The 23,661-nt window shown below is 37.2% G+C and overlaps 1 protein-coding gene across 5 annotated transcripts in view; it reads right to left on the bottom strand.

Moving 5' to 3' along the window:
- Window positions 1-828: 828 nt before the first annotated feature.
- kmt5b (lysine methyltransferase 5B) overlaps window positions 829-23,661 on the bottom strand; it is a 44,541-nt gene continuing 21,708 nt past the window's right edge. For all 5 annotated transcript variants that reach the window (XM_043705920.1, XM_043705919.1, XM_043705921.1 and 2 more), the window contains 7 exons: window positions 22,001-22,166; window positions 19,684-19,793; window positions 18,841-19,007; window positions 15,275-15,294; window positions 15,030-15,166; window positions 14,332-14,519; window positions 829-3,082 (listed from right to left, as the gene is read on the bottom strand). In XM_043705920.1, the coding sequence (XP_043561855.1) occupies window positions 1,476-3,082; window positions 14,332-14,519; window positions 15,030-15,166; window positions 15,275-15,294; window positions 18,841-19,007; window positions 19,684-19,793; window positions 22,001-22,166 (2,395 nt within the window). In that variant the 3' untranslated portion in view covers window positions 829-1,475. The remainder of the gene's footprint in view (window positions 3,083-14,331; window positions 14,520-15,029; window positions 15,167-15,274; window positions 15,295-18,840; window positions 19,008-19,683; window positions 19,794-22,000; window positions 22,167-23,661) is intronic.

The raw sequence follows: 23,661 nt of genomic DNA, 5'->3' as shown, positions 1-23,661 counted from the left end.
ACACTTTCTCACATTGAATTCCATCTGTCACTTGTGTGTCCACTCTTCGAGCTTGTCCAAGTCTTTCTGCTGCCTACCTGCTTCCCCAACACTGCCTGCTCCTCCATCTATCTTTGAGTCATCTGCAAACTTAGCAATGTCCCCAGTTCCTTGGTCCAGATTACTAATGCAAGCCTCGAATAGTTATATGCCCAACACTGACCCCTGCAGAACTCCAGTAGTCACTGGCAGCCATCCTGAAAAAGACTCATTTATCCTTACTCTGACTTCTGCCAGTCAGTCAATCATCTATCCATGCTAATACTTTACCCCTAATACCATGGGCTCCTATCTTATTTAGCTGCCTCCTTTGCAGCACCATGTCAAAGGTCTTCTGGAAATCCGAGTATATCACACCCACCAGCTCTCCTCCAACTTGCCCGTTATGTTCTCAAAAGAATTCTAACAGCCTGAGACGGAATGGGGAGTGCGAGAGAGGACAAAAAAAAAGAGAAAGAAAGGGAGTGAAAAAGAAGAGGACAAAGACAGAAAAGCAGAATTCCGGTTGAACAAATCATTACTGCTGCAAAATACATGTACAATTCTTGTTTGAGTTTAAATTTAAATTCAGATTTTATGACTTTAATACCAATTCATTACAAAAAAGATGTCTTTTTAAAAAATAAACACATGACCAGTTTTTTCCAGGATACCTACAAATATCATTTTGCATCATTAACAGTCAAAGGTGAGTACATTCAGCCAGAGTATATTACATATACAGGTGCCATTAAACTAGATTCACACTTTTATGCTGTAAAGTATAAGTATTATACCCTGCACACATTATTCTGTTTTACAAGGTCAGCAAATAGCTCACACTTATTTTATTTAAACAACTCCATTTATTTAAACTTCCAAACAATAGCTGGCTACTGACAAAGGCCACAAACAGTACATCTGGGACAGCATACAGTGTAAAACTGACATAACCTGGGGAAAAACACCTAGCAAACGAGCCTAAAAGCTGCAATTCCTTGCTGGTGATAAGAACAGCTAGTATAAATCCATTGTTTGTACTTGCTGCCACTATCAATTCTTGTATTCTTTAACCTTCATTCATACTGGAGAGCAAATTAACGCTCAGTTTAAAAAAATTAAAATATCCACCATAATTGTGTTTCAAAATATTGAGGCTCAAGAGGAGAAAAAAAATGAAAAGAAAACCTGGTCTTTATGTACAACAATTCTGTTTTATACCTTAATTCTACCACAGAGAGTCATCACCCTCCAAAACTCAGAATTGCACATGGTAAGGCTATTAATAGTACAATAAAAATCTGCAAAAAATCAAGAGTCAATATAATGTACAATATTCTACAATATTTATGTTGATAATGAATACAGAAGTGCCATCAAAATTTACAGTAAGTTCATTCAAACTTGGAATTGATTGGAAAGTACTGTACACTATGGTTAGTATAGAACCAAAAGATTTATGCATTAAGCCTTAAAGACTGATCTTCTCTTCTCCTTGAAGAGATATCGATATCTATGGAGTCTTTACCAACTATCAGTCTTAGTCTTTTTGCCTGAGGAAGTGGAATAAAATCATCTTCAAATTCATCATCATAATCCTCCTCAGATGACGAGGAAGAGGAGGACGATGATGAGGAAGAAGAAGATGATGAATCATCTTCCTCATCATCGTCCTCATATCTGCGTTGTCTGTGTTCATCCACTTCTCCATTAGCCCTCACAAAAACAGAATCATCACAACACACACCACTATCACAGAGATCTTCCATGAGGGAGTGTGATCGCTTAATTCCTTTAATCTGTTCCTCCCGTTTCAGCTGTATTTTGAGTTTTGTAGAACTATTTCCTGAGCCTGTGGTAAACCCATTACTGAGCTTTGCTACATAATTGTTACTTTTGTCATTTTCATGGTCTTTGCTCAGTTTGATACTAATCTTGGATTTCTTTCCATCCATTTCTTGGTCATTAGTTTTACTACTACTGCTGTCACGTCTTCTGCGCAAAGTCAATTTGGGAATCCCAGTACTGTTTTCAAGTATCAATTGTGCATCATATCTTGTGATTCGCCGTTTTTTTCTATTTCTTTCACCTGTTGTCCTGGAATCTTTCATTTTATGAGATTCTGAACTTTTTGTTTTGTGAGAAACCATAAAAGAGTCTGAAGTGCCACAATTTGATGAACCAATATAGTCTCTGTATACACCAGTCATATCCACTAAATTAACTTTATCATTCCCATTAAGATTGCGAATTGGGGGAGGACTTATTAATTCTGGCATAGATTCCTCCTTTATATTCTGTTTTACAGAACAAGATAGCACGTGCTCACATTCATCTAATTGTGCAGGAATTTTTTCTCGTTTTCCATGTTGTAACCTCCTTCTGCTCAAACATATGCCATTATTTTGACAATTCGTCCCTTTATCAGATAATGATTCTTGGATCAATGTATTTACATGAGCACCATCACAGACACGTTGAATGGAGTCAATATGTTCACTTTCTTCTCCGCAAAGATTTACACTGTCCACAGTATTTGGTTCAAGCTCCAATGAAGAAACAACATCAAAGGACTCCTTAAGGGCAAGTTTTGTTCTTTTTGCCCGACGGGTCATGTAAGTACAAGGTACTGCTCCGTTTCGGATGCGGGAAAGTTTATGCAATTCTTTTACAGAATTCACTTTATTTTCTCGAACAGAATGCCTGGTCAGACACTTACCCGAACTTTCAACTTTTGCTGGCCCCTCCAAATCTTTGTCCTTTTCAAGTGGCAAATTCTTATAAAGAACTACTTTAGGTTCCTTGAGAACGAAATTGTCCATTTCAAGATTTCTAAAAGTGGTCTTTTGTTCTGACCTTCTAGATTCACTTCTTAACCTCGATTTTGAGGCCAATGACCTAACCGGCCTGGAGGTTTTCAGTTTCTTTGGTACCTTGGAATTACCTACAGAACATATTTTTGAAGAGGATGAGGTAGAGCCAGAGGCAGTTGATGTTCTGGGTAGATTTTGCCTTGTCCTGCTTTTGCTATCCTTTTTCAAATTCATAGATTTTCTAGTTGCAGCTGAAATACAGATATCAATAGGTAAATTACAATTAATTTGCAATGTACATTTTCTACATAAAACTACAAACAAAAATGATATCACTCTAGATTACCATAAACATTATACTCGAGCCTAATGACAACAGAACTTCCTGCAGCACTTCATTCTACTTCCTCACCAATCTGTTATTTCAGCTCCCAAATATTTGACATGATTTAGTTGTTGAGGATGTGCAAATTAACTGAGCTTAAAATTGTTTTACTTTAATTTTTCATAGTATAATTTCTAATGTTTAAGTTCCTTAAATCAGTGTTGAATAATATGTTACAACTTACCCAGTCATACCTTTCTGACTGATATCTTACAGAAATTACTTGCTTGGCTGATTAAAAAAATTATACATAATGGATAAACATAGCTACAAACCCAGCATTAAAGTATACATGCCATGTTTTGGGACATCTGCACATCTAACAATCTGTTAGTAGAAGGAGGAGCAGAAAGGAAAAAGGCAAAAGTTTATGGAAAATGGGTCAGGAGGAAGTGAGGACAATTTGCTAAGAAAAACAGGAAAACTAGAACGATGCCTTGAGTAGAATTCAGGTAATACTCAAAAACTTGGGTGGGGGGGGGGGGTAGAGCAGTGGGTGGTGGATGAAAAACACCACTGGATGTAACCCTTCCAAATATTAAGATTTAATTAAGATGCACTTAATTTTTGGAATAATGCAAGAAAATAAAGAAATCAGCACTATGGCAGAGGTGGAGAGAAAACTAATTTGTTTCACAGCAGTCCCTTTTATGAAACTCCAAGGTAAAAATCAAGCTTTATCATAGTGTTGTTAAATGATAAGCTGTTGCAATTGAAAAACATGGCAAATGGAGAGTGCTTTAAATGGGAAATTTCTCACTACTGCACCACCTACAGGCATCAAGTGGAATGTATTAACAAATCTCAATGAGGATCATTTACAAATAATAGTACTTACCGATTTACATAGTGAGATGCTGTCGACCAAAATTTGTTTCATTGATAACCATAAATCTTTCAAATACAACTTAGACATGCTAAATCAATCTCATTAAACAAATTAACAGATCATCTAGAGATAAAACCTTATTATGACCAGAATGACTACTGTATAGTTCGTGCAGAGATGGTCTCATTTTCATTCTCCACAGAGTTATTTGGCATTGCCATCATGTAAATAACAAATGTTCTAAACTCAGTAGCCATGATACATTAAGAACTATTGGCAGGAGTGTAATCATCACAATCTGTTACCTCACAATCCAGTACTTTCCTCAGTCTATCATTACAGTTGGGCTAAGGAAACAATGAAGTGTGTAAATGACCACCACAGCAGCAATGAGGTATAGAAAAGCATGTAACAATCTGGCAACGCTATAATGCAGCACTGCATGCTTTACAGACAATGAAATCTGTATACTGTAGTCAGAGCTAAGTGATGCCACAATCAACAGATAATATCAAAATTCAATCACCTGCGACATCCAGTGGAATGGTAGTAAACAATTAAGAAAATGGAGACAGCTCAAAATTCCCATCCTTAAAGACAAAGCATTTTTACAAAAGACAAGGCTGAAAAAGTTGGGAGTTATCTTTGGTCTTAAGAACAAAGTTAAATAATCTACCTCAGCCCAATGGAGAGATCCTGACTTTGGCAGAGGATTCTTCACTATTGGATTCCATTCAATCCACATGATAGCAAGAAACAGAAAGTACTGGATGCAGCTAAAGCTACAAAAGGGCTAATAAAATACTAGCAGCAGCAATAACATCTGTGCCTCAGTTCCTCTAAAATACTAGCATCTATCCAACCAGGAAAATTGTCTGGTTATGTTCTGTACTTGAAATGCTGCAGCAATCCAATTACGTTAATTGCTCTTTGATCAGTTTACTCGCAAAGGAAAGTGATGGAAGGTGTTGTCATCATTAGGTGCACATCAATTCAAATAATGATGTAGCTCATGATCTTGCGTTTGTCACAGGTCTTAACATGACTGAACAGGCTGTTTTGTGATCTGCAAAACTTTAGCTAAATGGGACAGAACATCGCACAAGAGAGTGGGTTTCAGCAGGTAGAATATGCTTCTTTCCTCTGTCTTCTGCATAACTAAGACACGACTATTCATCAGCATGACTCAACTCAATGAATAATTTTCTGCTATTGTGAATGGCTGGCAGCATGCTTCTACCAATAACAAATTAATACACCTCTCATGAAGAGAGTGGAAGTGTCTATAAATCATTTTCTTTGTTCTCCCCAGAACTTTAGCCATCTTAGAGTGGAGAAGAACAGGACCTGGCCAAGGAGACAGCTTTTCATCTGTTGGAAATTGAGTCCAGTCCATAAAAGTTGATTTTGTAGGGTGTTGCCCAAATGGTTGCAGAACTGACTTCAAGGACATTAGTGTTTGATATTCCTCCAACATGGTGGAGGCATGGTTGATTGAACGTCTCTTCCATAGTGTGTTGTTACACAGCCCAGGTCACAACGTAGTGCAGGAGTGAGGTGATAACAATTGCTTTGATTTGTGTAAGGAGCTGTTGGCCAAACCACCAAGGGTACCTACTCAACAGTAATCTGTTAAACGGATGCTCAGCATTACATTGAAATTAAGATTGAAAAAAACCTGAACTAAAAAGGGACAACAAAAATAACTCTCCAATGACATTAAGGGAGCATCTGATCCAGTGTGGAACTCTCGCAAAACTGAAGTCAACGAAAATTAGGGGGCAACTCTGCCTGGCTGGAGCTAATATCAAAACCAAAGAAAGATGAGCAATATTACTTGTGGCCAAATCATTTCAGTTTCGCCAGGCAATGTCCTATGATCAATTATCTTTAGCTGCTTCAAAGATATTCCTTCCTGAAGGATAGGACTTGAAATGGTTACTGATGATTGTTCAGTCTTCAATTCCATTTGCAACTCTGCAGGCATGGAACTGCTTTGTTACCTGCAAGCCACGAGATCTGGACATGTTCAGGCTTGTCTTAAGTCGCAGTCATGACATACAAGTGCCAGGCATGATAATCTCCAAAAGATGAAAGACCAAACATCTATTATTCAATAGCATTTGTATCAACAAATCCTCCCTCATCCATAGCCTGGGAGACACCATTGACCAGAAACTTAATTGGATTGATACAAAAACACTGACTAGAGCAGGTCAGAGGTTAGCTATCTATAACAAGTGATAAACATCTGACTTTACAAAGTCTTTTTACCACTTACAGGAATACAAAGAATGCTCTCCACTTGCCTGGAACAGTGCAACTACAATACATGAAATTCAGCACCATTGTTGTGAAGCGACTGAGTTTTTTAAAAAATGCCTTAAGGGCTCATGCTCAATGCTTGTTAAAAATGAATCCAAGTTATAATGACCTATCTGCACAGGATTTTAAAAATGCTAACTGTGCAAGGTTGCATGTGGTGGGAGAAAGGAAGGATGATTGCATGTAGTTTGTTTTATTGTCTGTATAACATTTTTGAAATGGTGTTACATTTATTGAAGGACAGAAACATTTAAGAACTGTCTTTTTATTTTGTTTCATAAAAAACTGAACTGAGGAACGGCAATTTAAAAATAAACAGTATTTTCACCAGTTGCTGCTGTTTTGAAAAGTAACTTGACATTACTGCCAGACATGTAAACAACTACTTGAACAGAGTAATTGAAAGTTGAGTTGCAGACAACTTGGAGCCAAGTGAGGTGTAATGATGCAGCTTTTGCTGGTATAAAAAGGTTGACTGGTCAATGAACAGATGGCAGTTATCAATGACAGAGTCCTTTCTGCCTGCCGACAATGTGATCTGTTCTCAGGTAACTAATCAGCTTGGGAGTTGGAATAAATTAGAGAAATAAATATAAAAGAACTGTAGATGCTGGAAATAGAGTGCTTGATTAACCCATCCACTATTTTTAAAATTCACTACTTCTACCCCCACTGGTGTATCAAATTCACATTGCGTACGTCTTGTGGATGGAAGAGGTATGACGGTGATTTGCCAAGATTTCTTCAATAGCACTTCTCAAGGATGAGCATTACCACATAGGACAACGGCAACAGAAGCATAGAAATACCACCAGGTGGTGCACCAACCCAACTTGGAAATATACTTTCATTACTTCAGTGCGGCTGGGTTAAAATTGTTGAACACTATTTGTAGCACCATGAGAACACTGTGGGAATAATTTCACCCTACTGTTGAAATATCTAGTTCATAATTCATGTGATTAGCATACATATTTAGTTTTAGCTATACAAAATGAGAACACATAATTGAGAAACTGATTTTAATTGTGATGTAAGTACAATGCAAACAAGCCTCCGCTTCTTAAAAGGTAACTGGTGTTTATTTCAGAAGGCCAAAAAGTTGACAGTGAAAAAAAACTAAAGTAAGCCAATTTTAAACACCTTGGTAATGTCACCATGCTTATCTGTGAGCTTAGTTTGTAGAGGTAAAAGCTGGCAATTTTGGAAAGGTTGTAAAAGTCTATTACAGACATACATGATTCATGTGGGTTCCAGAATGAGTAGCACGGAAGGCAAATTAATTTGTTTAATTTTCATTTGAGGGCAACACAACTAAGTCCACTGGGGAGATGTGATGGGATGGGTGGGGGGTAAATGGTTTCTTCCTAATTTATCCATGTGTGTCTGCTGACAGAAGCAACACCTTCAGTTTGGGAACTGACCAACAGCTCGAGATCATGTCTTGCGTAGGGTGCAACTCACCAAATAGGGACAGCCAAATGAAAATGAATTATTTAGGCCTATGCTGCCACATTTTCTGTCTTTCAAGCAAAGTACAATGCTCCAGCCGGAGCTCATCCGCTCCACCCATTCTTCTCCTCCTTTTCTTCCTCTTAGCGCTTCATTTTCCCCCGAACCCCGACAAGCAACGACTCCCAGCCTGGCGCAGTGGCTTCCCAGCATGACATGGTGACTTCATGGCCTGGCACAGCAGCCTCCTCCCATCACAGCCTCCTGGGTGTGATGAACTACAATCTCCCAGCCTCATGATTCTCAATGTGAAACCTAGCATGGTCTGGAGCCACAGCCCAGCGCAGACTGAAAACAAGATGCTAGCGTGGTCTGTTTTCTTAATTATTATCTCTGTAATGCTGGGCATTTCATTTCTCTATTGTCTAAAATCTTGTAAGTAAAGCTGTACCTAGGTCGGTGCTGTAAGTGGCGACATATAAACTTTTCACTATATTCAGAGTATATGCGACAATAAAGGCTAATCCAATTCTATTAACTTTTATTGTTCACCACATGGAATACAGTTGAACTTATAGCATGGATTATTGAGGAAATGTAACTGAAAGATTTGCCTAGTTTGGAGCTAAAATCTATACAGAAGACAAAATCTACTGTGGCCCTCACTTTTCAGGAGGTGGTTATAAGCTGTAAAGTGCGATGATTCAATGGCTTTATTTGTCCTTTAATTTAAGAGGGGTACTTGTCCTTTTATTTAATTGAGGAGAAAGGTTTAAAAGGAGGAACCAAACAGTCTGCTCAAAGCCTATAAGGAAAACAGCTTGAGGCCTTGGGCTTTTTTTTTAAAAAGCTGGAACAATTGAAGCAGACTGATTAGGTGTGATCAAGCTCCCACAGAACCAGGAGTTTTAGTTTTAGATTTCTGCAATCGTTATAGTACTGAAGCTGGATGTGCAAGCTCTTTCTTCTCTATTACAGCTAAAAGCTGACATTATTTTCCTGCTACTCGAACTGCATGCAAGACAATCTATTCTATTGAATTTGACTTTGCCAAGGGTCTGTTTATGGAATGTTACTATGTTCGAACAGTTAATTAGTAATTTACATATATTATTTTAAGCATTTTGATAGAGCTAGTGAAGCCAATTCTTTTCTTATTTTCTGTATGTTAACTGTAGTGTAAAAATAAATTGTGTTTTGCTTAAGGTTGAATAGTTTGACTAATCAAATGGCATCAGAAATGCAATGCCTTACACTTACCTTTAAAATAAGAAAAGGTTAGAGCCGAGGCTATCTTCTTAATATACAGTCTGTTCTGATATAATGCCATAGTTCCGTTCCCATGCGATCCCGAATTATAAGAAAATTGCATAATAGCAGCACCATTAAAACCAATGGGACTGGAACTGCATTATAGCTACAGCCACAACCATCTGAAGGGCAATAAATATGGGACCTGCTGACAATGCCTAATTCAATGTATGCATAAACGGACAGAAGTTACAAGACGGAATATTGCAGCTGTCAATTGCAAAAAAGGTTTTGGATGCAAGACAAAAAAGCATAATAACAGGCCATGGAGCTGTAAAAGCTAAAGAAGAATTATTAGATGTGTTGTCTGAGAAAAATCGGAATGGTGGTTAAGATTAAAAGTTATTGAACTTGCATCTCAAATGCTGTAAAGACTTCTAACCTGGTATCTTTTGTAACAAAGTTATCCTTGGATCAAGTTCAAGATGTCTGCATATATAACAAGGGATAGGGGTTAAAAACAAAATGGTAGCAAAGATTAATATATTGACATCTGAAAGCTGGATTAATTAATTTAATAAATAAATAGGCCTATTCTTTAAGCTTACTGTCATTTAATAAATTAATATAGGATTTTGACCAACTGAAAACCGAGGGAAGTACAACAACACTATTTACTCATTGCATTTGGAATCAGAGGCAGAAAGTCCTGGAAAAGATTTGAATGGAAGCAAACCAAACTAAATCCACATAGCCAAAACATAAGGTTCAGAGAAGGTAAATCCATTAATGTATGTTTCTATTGTGTGGAATGCTAACTGATTAGGTTAGATGAACTGGCCATGCTAAATTGCCCAGTGTCCAGGGATGTGTCAGCTAGGTGGGTTAGCCATGGGAGGAGTGCCCTTTGGAGGTTCGGTGTGGACCCAATTGATTGAATGGCCTTTTTCCATGCAGTAGGGATGTTATGAACTTCTACTCTATGAACAGCAGAGGTAGTGCAACAACTGAGGCTAGATAAGAAAGGCCTGTTTTTTTCTGTTCTCTTCCATGATTATATAGCAAACAGTATGGATAATATTCCAGTGCATTTACATGATACAGTTTGTTGAAAAACGTTTTAATCTGCATCATTTCCATGTAAAATTGAGATTAATCTAAAGTCAGGTATGCAATGATCAAGATTCCCTGAAACAGGAAATCTGAATCTGCTTTGCTTCATATTATAGTATAAAGCTTTTGTATAAAGCCAAAACTGTTTTATACTAAACATGTTATACTTTAAATGTGTATATCAATTGCACACTCAAATTTATTTTTGAAATTTAAGTGAAGTAGCATTGAGAACATGGAATTAAGATGAAAGTTTGAAAAAAAACAGAATAAAAGTATTCCTTTACTGAGGTGGGTGAATTTTATAACTGGCTACTGGACAGCAAAATTGAGTCAAGTACTGGGATTTTCTTAATATAGGGAGGGAATGCCTTGATGGGAGCACTAATGGAATTTCATCCTTGCATAACCTGAGTCAAACAGCACTTCACTGCATTAGGATTTTTAAAAAAAGCATCACTATTAGATGTATCAGAGTTCAACTTTATCTTTACCCAGAAGTGCAGGAAACCACACCTTCTGTAATTTAGTGGTTCCAATGCAACTTTTTTTTTTACAAATAAAACTATTTCAAATCAAATGAGCAAGGATTTGCTTAATATAAGTTTGTAAATAAAGACTGAAGCACAAAGTGTGTTGGACTTCAAGGTGAGTAAATGCATACATTCCTGCCTCAATATTTAGTGTAGTCAACTTAAGTTTGATAATTTTGCAGAATCATGGAGACTGGTGAGCAAGGTTAGATCTCATGGAATACAGGGAGAACTCTCCATTTTGATACAGAACTGACTCAAAGATAGAAAACAGAGGGTGTTGGTGGAGGGTTGTTTTTCAGACTGGAGGCCTGTGACCAGTGGAGTGCCACAAGGATCGGTGCTGGGTCTTCTACTTTTCGTAATTTATATAAATGATTTGGGTGCGAGCATAAGAGGTATAGTTAGTAAGTTTGCAGATGACACCAAAATTGGAGGTATAGTGGACAGCAAAGAAGGTTACCTCAGACTACAATGGGATGTTGATCAGATGGGCCAATGGGCTGAGTATCAGCAGATGGAGTTTAATTCAGATAAATGCGAGATGCTGCATTTTGGGAAAGCAAATCTTAGCAGGACTTACACATTTAACGGTAAGGTCCTAGAGAAAGCTGCTGAACAAAGAAACCTCGGATTGCAGGTTCATAGCTCCTTGAAAGTGGAGTCGCAGGTAGATAGGATAGTGAAGGCAGCATTTGGTATGCTTTCCTTTATTGGTCAGAGTATTGAGTACAGGAGTTGGGAGGTCATGTTGCAGCTGTACAGGACATTGGGTAGGCCACTGCTGGAATACTGTATGCAATTCTGGTGTCCTTCCTATCAAAAGAACGTTGTGAAACTTGAAATGGTTCAGAAAAGATGTACAAGGATGTTGCCAGCTTTGGAGGATTTGAGCTAGAGGGAGAGGTTGAATAGGCTGGGATTGTTTTCCTTGGAGCGTCAGAGAATGAGGGGTGACCTTATAAAAGGTTTATAAAATCATGAGGGACATGGATACGATAAATAGACAAAGTCTTTTCCTTGGGGTGGGAGTGTCCAGAACTAAAGGGCATAGGTTTAGGGTGAGAGGGGAAAGATATAAAAGAGACCTAAGGGGCAACTTTTTCACGAAGAGGGTGGTACGTGTATGGAATGAGCTGCCCAAGGAAATGGTGGAGGCTGGTATAATTGCAACATTTAAAAGGCAACTGGATGGGTATATGAATAGGAATGATTTGGAAGGATATGGGCCAGGTGTTGGCAGGTGGGATTAGATTGGGTTGGGATATCTGGTCGGCATGGACAAGTTGGACCGAAAGGTCTGTTTCCGTGCTGTACATCTCAATGAGTCAAAACACAGAAGTGACAAAGTAGTATGGCAAGCCATATAGATGCATTAAAAACAAACAAATTGGAGGTTTTGATCAATCTGTATAAAGCGGTGACTTGGCCTCAACTGGAATGCCATCTCCAATTCTGGGTAGTGCAACCTAAGGGAAGTGTGAATCATTAAAGACAGAATGCAGAATAGATTCACAAGTAAGATTCCAGCGATTTCACTTCCAATCACCTGAATAGGGCAGAAAAGCCGAGTTGTTTGCCTTAGAGAAAGCATTGAAAAGCGACTTAAAAAGAATTATTCAAAATCATTAGGAGTCTGGACAAGGTCGACAAAGAGAAACTGTTGCCATTGGCAAGACACTGCAAGCAAAAGTTGTAATGGGAGGAGGAAATTTTGTTTTTGCAAAGAGTACTTTGGATCAGGAATGCACTGCAACAAAACAAAATAGCGAAGTCAGATTCAACTGTGGGATATCTGGCTGGCGTGGATGAGATGGACCGATGGGTCTGTCTCCGAGCTGTATAACTCTATAAAGCCTATGAGAGAAATGAGTATTAATCAAAGGAAAATATTCAGGTCCTTTGGAGAAAGGCAGGCAACTGGGACTAGGTGAGTTGCAGGGAGCTAGCATGGACTTGGTGGATGAAATACCTCCTTCTGTGCTGTAACCATTCCAAATATCTCAGGTAGCCAAAGAGACAGATGGCGGAGTAATTATTATTACTATAGTAGAGCGGACCAGTGGAGTACAAACATCTAGCCCCAAGAGACAATCAGCCTTTGAAAAATTTCATCCTTGAAATACAGAGAGCCCAAGATAAGTTTAGTTGTAAGTTTAAATTACCAAACTGTAACTTCAATGTGAAGAAAATGAGCACAACAGGTCAGACAGTACTTCAGGAGATAAAATAGAAACTCTTCAAGTCACCAGTATGGATTCATTAACTCTGCCCATCTTTCCAAAGATGCTGCTAAACTACTCCAGTACTTTGTTTTAATTTCACAACTCCAGTATTTCCCTTTTATCAAACAACATTTGTTTTGTGTTAAATTTTGACAATTTACACTGAACAGCTGAAACATATGACAAATGTTGGAATTATGCAACGTGGAAGTTCCTGGATGATCACAGGAAGCCGGTTTGTTGTTGAGCTCAAGGTTTCTAAATTTTAGGGCAGCTAAGGGTGCTGCATTACATTTTGGAGTGAGTTCCTAGTTTGTACATCATGGAGAGAGAAGTTGGGAAGGATTTGTAAGAACGCCACATCTGTAATAATGAATGAATTCTGCCATGAAACAATAAACAGGGATAAAGACAAAGTTAAAAACAGGGTATATTTCTTTGAATACATCCAATTCATTCATCAGGATGATTTCTGGAACTAGAAACGCTGCTCAGAGTGAAGATTTAAAATAGTGGGAGAATTTATCCCAGAATGGATAAAAAGGTCAAAAAGCAGCTGATTGCGTGTTTAAATCTCACCATGTTGTTAATTTGAAGCAAGCGATTCCTGGATCAGCACTATACAAGCTACCATATTTAGTCCATTGCTGATGTCCTCAAACTAAACATGAATGTACAATAATTACTACAGATGATATGAAACCTGGCAAATAGACAGTAATTGGAATAGTTATAGACTTCCAGATGACAAAAGGATGGTGAAGTAGTTAGAAACATGGGAAACGGGAGCTGAATGGTACTGCAAAATTCTAATGATACCATGTCTTATCAATATTGTCTAGATGTCAACAACAAATAAAATTAATAGGAAATAATATTTTCTTTCTTGCTGTGTTAATTAGAGGTAATCAATTTAAAATGGTCAAAAAGAAGATTTTTTTTAAGCAGTATTTCGAATGCAGAGTTGTTAATGCATGGAATTCTCTGCCATAAGGGTTATTTGACCTTTAAAAACTCGGAGTATGAACAAATTTTAAATGGAGAAAGATACAAGTATGGGCAAATAGCAGAGGAATCAATTTTATTTTGGACTACATGAGAAGGAAAAATCAATAGACTTAAGAGTTGTATGGTTCTTTTCCATTCCACAAAGCTCTTCAGTTCGAGGACCTGGGTTCAATCTCATTTACGCAATGATCTTAGTTGATGCAACAATTCAAATACTACAACTGGCTTAAATTTCTGTGGATTTTGGAAGGGGAGGATCAAGTAGTTCTGACAGGAGTAGGACAAGTCAGCAAAAAAGTACTCATACAGAGAATCAATGCTTTCAAGAACAAAGGGCCAAGAGAAATTGACAGAAAATAAAAGTAGTCAAACAAGATACCTTTTTCCTGAGTAATTTCTGCATCAGTGTTTGAGCTCACAGACTGGTTATCAGAATTCTTTCCATTATCACCCAACTTTTTCAATCTGTTCAAACGCTTGTCTGTTTCGCGAAGTCCATACTTGCTATTTATAACTGGCACAGGATCAGGGAGTCCAGGTTTTGACCGAAATGCACCCTGCCCACGCCTAAAGAAAGAAAACAAGCCATTTAAGTCCTTTCCTGAGATACAGGAAAATTTCCATGATTGGCCTAAATTGCCCTGTTACAAAAGCAAATAGTACCTTGATTAGTTTTATTCATAGAGAGCAAGAGTGTGCAACAAAAGATCAGTCATAAATTAATCAAAAAATGTTTATCCAAAATTCTTAAAAGGAACTCCACCCATTTTTAATACTAAATCTGAATATTAGTTATCCAAATATTGATAATACAGCTGTTACATATTGAAACAGCATTTTTCTTGCTTTATACAACCATAAGCTCCAATGATATACTATTCAATGCCCTATAGGCAGAAAAAAGTGCAATGTTACAAAGCCGAATTTATTTACAACATAGCAGTAGGTCAGAACACACCAGGACTGGTGAACAAAAAAAAATGTAAATTTTTTTTTTAAACATATTAGGACAGAGGTCCCATTAAAAGGTACTAACTCCATATTAGACAACAATTTCAGAGGCACAGTATTTCTTACCTTTCACAAGTATAACATTCACAGAATTCATTATTTTCCCCAAAGAAACCATCTCCGTAGTAACAGGAAATTTCTTCCCCTGGTTCAATATCTCTCAATGCTTTCACACAAGCTGTATCCCGACCAGTTGATACAAACTGAAGTTATAAGAAATATAAATATATATCCATTGAATACAAATCTGATTTTGTGTTGGATAGAAGAAACAAAGTTACAAAAATCAAGAAAGCAAAAGCGTAGCTTACCTTACAGTTTGGCCTGCAGTCTTAAAATGTCAAATTGGAAAGAAGAAACAATAAAATCATTAATATTTTATCAACTTGATTTAAAACTAAGAAATTTAAAAACCAACAATCTCTCCAGAATACAATATGCAGTCAACCTTTTAAATTTCCTCTGAATACTACTCATTATCAAGTGGCTATGTTATGTCTGACCTGAGAGTATGTCATGTGGTTAGGTGCTGCTGAGAATGGTGTTCCCACTGTGGACACAAATCTTTTAAGATTGTTACTGGAGTCATTTATGATAGGTTTCTAAAGTTTAAATTTTTTAAATCACAAGATTCATGTTATTGCTTTTTGGATTAGGGTGGGATGTGGCTACCTGACATAAAAGTTGAATAAGCTGGACCTACATCCATTAGAATTAATAATGTGATCTTAATGAGTATTGGAAGACCTTGAGAGGACTTGTTAGTATGGATGCTGATGGATGCTCCAAGGGAAAGGCTAGAACCAAGAAAGCCTGCTTAAAAAGGTCATGAGTCTTTGCAACTCAATCCACCAAAATGGGGCATTAAATATTTTTAAAACAGATGTAGATAGACTCTAAACAAATGAGTCAGTAGTTACCAGGCATAAATTGGAAGTTAAAATTGAAACCACAATCAAATCACCAATGATCCAACTGAATGGTGGAAAAGGGCCAAATTCCCTATTCCTGTTCCTAATTTGTATGTTTAATAGAAAATTGTATCTCCTATTTTGGGATTGAGCTAATTAGGCCAGGAATGGAGAAACTAAGATCAGACAGAGTCAGCAAACTCAAATCAGTCAGCAAACTCTGGCAGAAAATGTCTGCAGAAAGATAGGCTCAGAATCAGGTCCACCAGTGATGCGTGCCAATAATCAACCAATCACAAATGCATAAGCTTGGACTGTGTCCATTTGTGATTAACACACCAATGACAGTTGTTCAGGGAAGAGGCTAGAACAGGTGATGTTTCTTTCCTGTCCCAGATAAATGATTTTTTCAGGTAACTATTTTCAGTTGTGACAATGATGGAATCTTTTCACCAGAGGCTAAAAACTGAGGGCTCAAAAACATAATTGAGGACGCCATTTCATTACTATCAGATGTGCTGTTGCCTTTCACATGAAAAATAACACCAATTGCCTGCTCAGGTGAATGTAAAGATGAGATGGCATTACTGTTTGCAGAATAATAATGATATCCAAATGATTAACTGTCGGAACCAAAAAGTTGAAATCCTTCCTGGTTGATTTGACCTCAGAAAATTCATGCCACCAGTTTAAAAAAAAGATTGTTGCTTCTGGCAATCAAAAATCTTATACAAGTGCTGATGGTCAAAATCTGAAACAAATCTTATGAACAGATGAATTCTCTACCGGAATAGCAGGTGACATGAGGAACAAGTCCTAATAGTCTAAGACTGATAATTTGAATCAGGAGGATTCTTTTACGTACAAACAATTCCTGAAGGGCTTATGCCCGAAATGTTGATGCTCCTCGGATGCTGCCTGACCTGCTGTGCTTTTCCAGCACCACACTCACGACTCTAATCTCCAGCACCTGCAGTCCTCACTTTCTTCTATATCCAGGAATCAATCTGGTAAACCTTTGCTGCACTCCCTCTATGGCAAGAGCATTCCTCCTCATAAGGAAATGAAAACTGCACCTGGAATGTTGTGTGCAGTATAACCAAGGCCCTTAATAATTGCAGGAAGACATCGCCACTCCTGCAATTGAATCTTCTCATTATGAAGGTTAACTCATCAGTTGCCTTCTTCACTGCCTGCTCCACCTGCATGCATACTGTCAGCAACTAGTACACCCAGGTCTTATTGCACTCCCCCTCAAAAATTGTAGCCAGATAGTAATTTGCATTTTTTTCTACCAAAGTGTATACCTTACATTTATCCATATTTCACTACATCTGCCATGCATTTGCCCACTCACTCCGCTTGTCCAAACCTCACTCAAGCATTTCTGCTTCTGCCTCACAGCTCATCCTTCTACCCAGCTTTGAGTTATCTACAAACTTTGGGATATCAAATTTAGTTCCCACATCCAAATCATTAATATATAAAGTGAATAGCTGAGGTCCGAGCACTAATCCCTGTGGTACCTTATTAAGCAATGCCTACCATTCAGGAAAAAAGATCCATTTATTCCTACTCTAAATCCTGTCTACAAATTCCTTCTTCCTCCTTTGCTGAATTCTAAACTGCAGATTTTTTTTCTGGCTGATTTGTATGCTTCTTCCTTGCATCTAAAGTTAAAACTCTCCTTAATTTTCCTTGTAAAAAATGGTTTGGCCACCTTCCTTGTTTTACTTTTGCATAAGACAGGAATGAACATTGTTACAGTTCACTAATGTGCTCTGTGAATGTTTGCCGCTGCCTTTCCACTGTCATCTTTTTTAGAAATATCCCCCAATCTATCATGGCCATTTCGTGCCTTGTACCATTATAGTTTCCTCTACTAAAATTTGGATCTTAGTCTCAGAATCAACTACTTCAATCTTCATCTGGATAAGAGAAATTCCATCATATATAGTCACCCATCCCCAAGGAGACTCGCACAACTAGACGGATAATTATTCCTTTCTCAGTCTAGGATGGCCGTTCTCCAGTTGATTCTTCAACGTACTGGTCCATCTTGTATACACTCCGGGAATTCCTCCTTTAAGATACTGTTACTAATTTGATTTGCCCAATCTACATGAAGAATAAAGTTACCCATTATGTAACATTACCTGTCTCTATTTCAGAGATAATTAATCTGCTGCTAAAAAGAGTCATCCATGTCTTCGTACTTTTAGATCGAACAATTTAAATGCTCATCCTGGCTGTTCTGCAATCTTGCACCCTCTGAATATGGTCTCATCCAAAACTCTGTTGCCAGATTTACATCATGTCCCATTCACCTATACTGGTTCCTAGTACTGTAATAAGAGATTTATAAACTGACTCATTTTCACTTGTTTTCAAATTCATTCAAGACCTGATCCCTCCCCTTCTCCAACATTCTCTGGTTCTACAATCAAAGCATTCTTCCAATTCTCATCACATATCCATTCCCAAATTTCTTCATTACACAAGATTGCCCAAACGCTTAAAGCCTAGAATTCCCTTCCTAAACTTCTCATTCCATTAAGGTGATCCTGAAAACATACATATTTAACCAAGCTTTTGATCACCTATCCCAAAGTCTTTATGTAGCTCAGTATCAAATTTTATTTGATAATCTCCTCTACAAAGCTCTATGAAACATTTATATTAAAAGATACTATATAAATACAAATGCTATAGAATCAGGAGAAAGCAAACCATGGTTGTATTTTCCAAAATGACTGAAATTTGTGCTGTGTAACTCCATAGCTTCAATTATGTGAACTTACTTTGCTGTGTTTAGCTTTTAAACTGTCCTTAACTTGAAGCTAATTTCTTTCAAGCAAACTAAATGACTGAATTATCAGGAAGGAATTGCATTTGAATTATAGCAATACGGTAACTATTCCTACCACAATATTCAGTGTAATTAGCTCGGATGAAAAGTTTCATACCATGGTTAATAAACGCAGCAGGTCCAAGCCAAAGCTGTGCACAGTTCTTCCTTGTAGAAAACATAACACTAAAATCATTTTCTCCATGTCGAAGAAGCAGGTTTTCTTCCATCTCTGACAGCTCTGCAATGCAGCCAACCAACAACTCAATCTTGTCATTCTTCTTCCTACATATGAGTCAAATATCATACAAAATTAAGACCTTTAGCCTGCAAAGTACGTAATAACAATATCATTCATGTCAGTAACTTTTTCTAGGGAATTTATTAGTAAGTTGCAAAGCTTTTCTTCACTGCAAAAGAACTAACTCATCTAGTTTTATTTTCTCTTGATGTCAAAGCCTAACAAAAAAAAAATTGGATTTTGCCTCTACATTTAATCAGGCATAAATATACACATACACTCCAGATTCTATGAAAACTATTGCTTCCACCCTGCAGAGTACAATTTAGTTCTTATGAATCGAAACATTCTTTCCACTACCTACTCCCCACTCCCCCCCAAAAAAAGCTATTATATAGAGTCCGTTGCTCCTAACATCTGCCTTTTTACAATCATAGGTCTTCTCTTGTGCTATAGACCTCTTAAGCCCATTGAGTCTGAGCTAAAATCCAATGAACTGATCCGATTCCATTTTCCAATCATTTGACCCATTTGAAAATCTTAGCATGACAAGCAAAAAATACTTAACTGTTGAGGGTTTCCACTCTACCAGTTTTACAAACAGAGTTCTAGATTCTCATTACCCTCTATGTTTTTTCATGAACATAGATTTGGTATGTCATTTGACTATCAAAACAGAATCACCACAAATCTATTACCTACAATTGGTCCAATTCTTACCATTCCCTGGTTGCAACTATCTTGGCTCCATTTTTCTCCGATGAATAACGATTACAAGGCAAAAGTTCAAATCCACTTTCCGCTGCAAACATTCTCAGATAAATGAAAACCTGCCCAAAATAGATTAAAACACTTTGTAGGTATATTTTAACACATATTGTAATCTTAAACAGTTGAGCTGGATGAATAAAATTGTATTAAATCAATTTCCTGTAAACACTTTCAAATGTTCGATTGACAGATTACTGAACGATTCTAACACTGCAATGAACTTGATGGCTTTTAATGTGGTCCAATAACTTTTATTTCTCCACAGGAGAATTGACAACATTATTTTCTCCAGCTGCATCAAAAAAATACTGGTCTAAAATGTTAAGATCTGGTGTGTCATGTCGTACATGAGTGAAGTATGGGTAACTATTCCCACTTTGTACTTTTTTTTAATGTTAAGAACCTACACAAGTGTGGTTGACAATGTTTAAATACCTAGCTTAATTAACCAATTAGGAGTCTTTTAGCACATCACGCTCATACAATGCTTATGGTCAAACAATGTAATAGGTAGTCCAATAAATTAAAAGCACAGAGGGAATTTAAAAAGCATTGATCCCTTGCATTCTGCCACCCGAAATGTTCAATTGCCTTTGGGAATCTATGGCTTAGCCAACATCTATTATCGAAGACTCGTTACTCTTGAACCAAATAGTTTCTTTGGGCAGTATGGTCAACCACATGACTGTGGGTCTGAAGTCACATGTGCGCCAGAGGCAAACTTTTTTGCCCAAAGAATAGTAGTGAACCAGAGTTTCAAAATACATGATAGTTGGCCTGGTCATCATTAAGGTTAGCTCATATTCCAGAACTATTCATAGAAATTTAATTTATGATTTGTCATAGTGAGACTTGAAGATCTGTCCCCAGTACAATAGCCCAGGACTCAGGATTACTAGTCCAGCAACATTTACATTGTGCCACTGTCACTCTCAAAATTAACTGTAAATAGTTAAAATTGCAGAAAACTATGGTGGGAAACACAACAATTCCTTCTCAGCCAAAGGACAAGACAGGATTCCACTGGAGTTGCAAAACTATTTTGTAAGGGTATAAGTGCACAATTTTAAGACTGAATTTAAGACTGTACCCTCTTTAATGCAGTCTTGGAAAATCAAGTGCAGAGTTTGAAGACGTAATAAAATTAATTTACTGACAAAGAAGATTATTTGCATCTACAAGTGTTGCTGTGGAAAGATCCCACATATAGGCAATCCATTCTTCAAAGTTTGACTACTATAGACTGCACAGACAAAAAAAACTGTTCATGGCAGTCTGTCAATGCAGCGCAACTCGAAACAAAGCTTTCAGTCAGCTGAGCTTGCACAAATATTTTCTTTTTCAATAGAATCACAATGATTAGAGCACAGAAGGAAGTCATCCCATCTATCACATCAAAGCCAGCTCTTAGGTTATCCCACTCCTGCATTATTTCCCTAATGACCAGTAGTTTTATTCTTCTCCAGTTAGTAACCAGTTCCCTGTTGAAAGCCACAAGTGAATCAACCACCACTACATACAGATCCTAAACTTGCAATTTTTTGACTAGTGGGAAGGGTTTCTGTCCAGACCAGTCATTAATTTTAATATCTTTACAAATCTCCTCTCAGCCTTCTCTTTTCCAAGGGTGGCAGACTAATCTATACATATAACTGAAATATCTGATCTCCAGAACTACCATGGTATTGTTTTTCAAACAATGCCCTCATTTTCACATTGGTAAAGTTGCATGCCCTGAACTGGAGACAATACTGACAAATCCGTGTTTCACAATAGTCTACCAGAGTTTGCTTTTGTACTCGACACCTTAACTTATAAACACAAAGTTCCTGTATGTCTTAAATGCTTTCTCAACATACTCTCATATTCAACATAATCTTATTCTAAAATATAGAAATATAGGCCCCACCTACCAAAAGGAACTAGAGTATACTGGGTTGGATGGAAATGCAGAACATCAGGCTACACAATCGTAGAACATTTTATTGTTCAATAGCAAAACAAGAAAGCACACAAATATTTTACACAGTCAGACTGCCAAAACTGTCCTTGTGAAAATGAACAGATAGTTTATACTCAAGATGTAATGCAGAAAAACTTGAAAGGTTTGGAAGGCTTTCATACTTCAGATGTTTCTGTTAAATTTGATCAAAATAATGCATTAGAGGGTTGGAGCACTTGGTTTGAATCATTTAGACCCTTAAGTGTATCATGAGCTCTCCTGGAAATGTGTCACAGAAAAATAACTAAAGTAAGCACCACGTACATGCTCCTTAAATAACTTTTCTTGACTTTTATTTTTGTTGAGGAAATAGTGTCGTGCCCATTCTCCAGTAGTTAATGCTTTGAAGGCTTTTTCCAAATTCTCCTTCTTCTTGAAATCTTCTATTACTTCTTTGAGGTCTTCCTGTCTTCCTTTTATGGGTCGAAATCTTAAAAAGAAAAAAGTTGCACAATAAACTCTATGCACAATATAAATGTTATACACAGTGTTAATGTACTTATTGAAAACCTCTTTAAAGACATTAAAGGTCAACTGGTCCAAATGTGCTGTGGAAGGATCTTGTGGTCCAGTGATAACATCCCGACCTCTGAGCCAGTGGCTCAGGTTCAAGTCCCACCTACTCCAGAGATGAGTAATAACATCTCTGAATAAGTTAATAAAAAGATATATATACACAAAATTGCTCTCCCAGTTTCTACTGCCTACAATCTTAAAAATTTATTTAAAGATAGATCAAAATGAAAACATTAATTTGAGGATAAGGACAGAAGGATAGAAGGAAATTATGAAGGTACTGACCATATTTTAAAATTTTCCTTAGAAGGGTGGAGTGCCAGAGGAATAAAGAATTGTAAATTTTATACTTTTGTAAAAAACTATTGCCCAGATCAAAAATCTACTGGCCATTCAATTTAAATGACAGAAAAATTAAGTGTAAAAAAAAACTCTATGGAAAATAATCTTCACCTGGAAAAATGTGGTTTAATTGAAGACAGACAACATGGATTTGTTAAAAACTGAATAATATTTAACTGACTTGAGTGAGTTTTTTTGAATTAACAGAGGGGAAATATAGTTGATGCTGTATACATGGACTTCCAAAATGAAATTGATGAGAAATGTGACACTTCAAAGTTAAAACCCATGGAATAAATAAGTCAATTTCATTGACAGTGGTGGCAAATGGTCCAGAGAAAAAATATATACAGTGGAGTTTGCTGAGTGTTGATGCTAAGACCACTATTTCTTTTGATACACAAGAACCAACAAATGTGCAAGGCATCATTTCAAAATTTAGATGACAAAATCTGGAAATATTGTGGACTGAGGTATGAATAGCACTAAACTACACAAGGAAATAGACAGGCTGGTGGAATTGACACTGATGAGGCCAATTTAACTTAATGCAAAGTGTTTCATTTTGGTAGAAAGAATAAGGTGGCAATATGAAACAAATGAAGCAATTCTCAAGGTAACATGCATAAAGCACAAAGACAGCAAGGTATGCTGGGAAAGCAGTTTTTAAAAAAAGCATATAGACTCTTGGGTTTTAAGTAGGGGCACGGAGTACAAAAACCAACACATTTAGAAGAACATCTACAAAAGAATGGCTTAAAGTATGAATAACCAATTTGGTTCGGGTGGATGCGAAGAATTAATGGCTCCATGCACATATCTGTTACATGAATATAGTGGAGTTATTCTCCAGATAGAAAACAAGTGTGAGAGAGAGCAAGAGTGACAGGTGATAAAGATGCTCAAGTTCAGCAAGGGTCTGAACAAAGTAGATAGGGTGAAAAGATTCCACTGGCAAAATATGCCTAAAATCAGTGATTCTCAATAGCAACAAGGAAAGCACTTCTCAAACACTAAGTGGTTAGGATATGAATTGCTTAGGTGGTGATGAAAGCAGATTCAATTGA

Source organism: Chiloscyllium plagiosum, chromosome 16, assembly GCF_004010195.1.
Source record: "Chiloscyllium plagiosum isolate BGI_BamShark_2017 chromosome 16, ASM401019v2, whole genome shotgun sequence".
Taxonomy (NCBI): Eukaryota; Metazoa; Chordata; class Chondrichthyes; order Orectolobiformes; family Hemiscylliidae; genus Chiloscyllium; species Chiloscyllium plagiosum.
The sequence above is the reverse complement of the archived record's forward strand: the minus strand, read 5'-3'. Positions and strand labels throughout refer to the sequence as shown.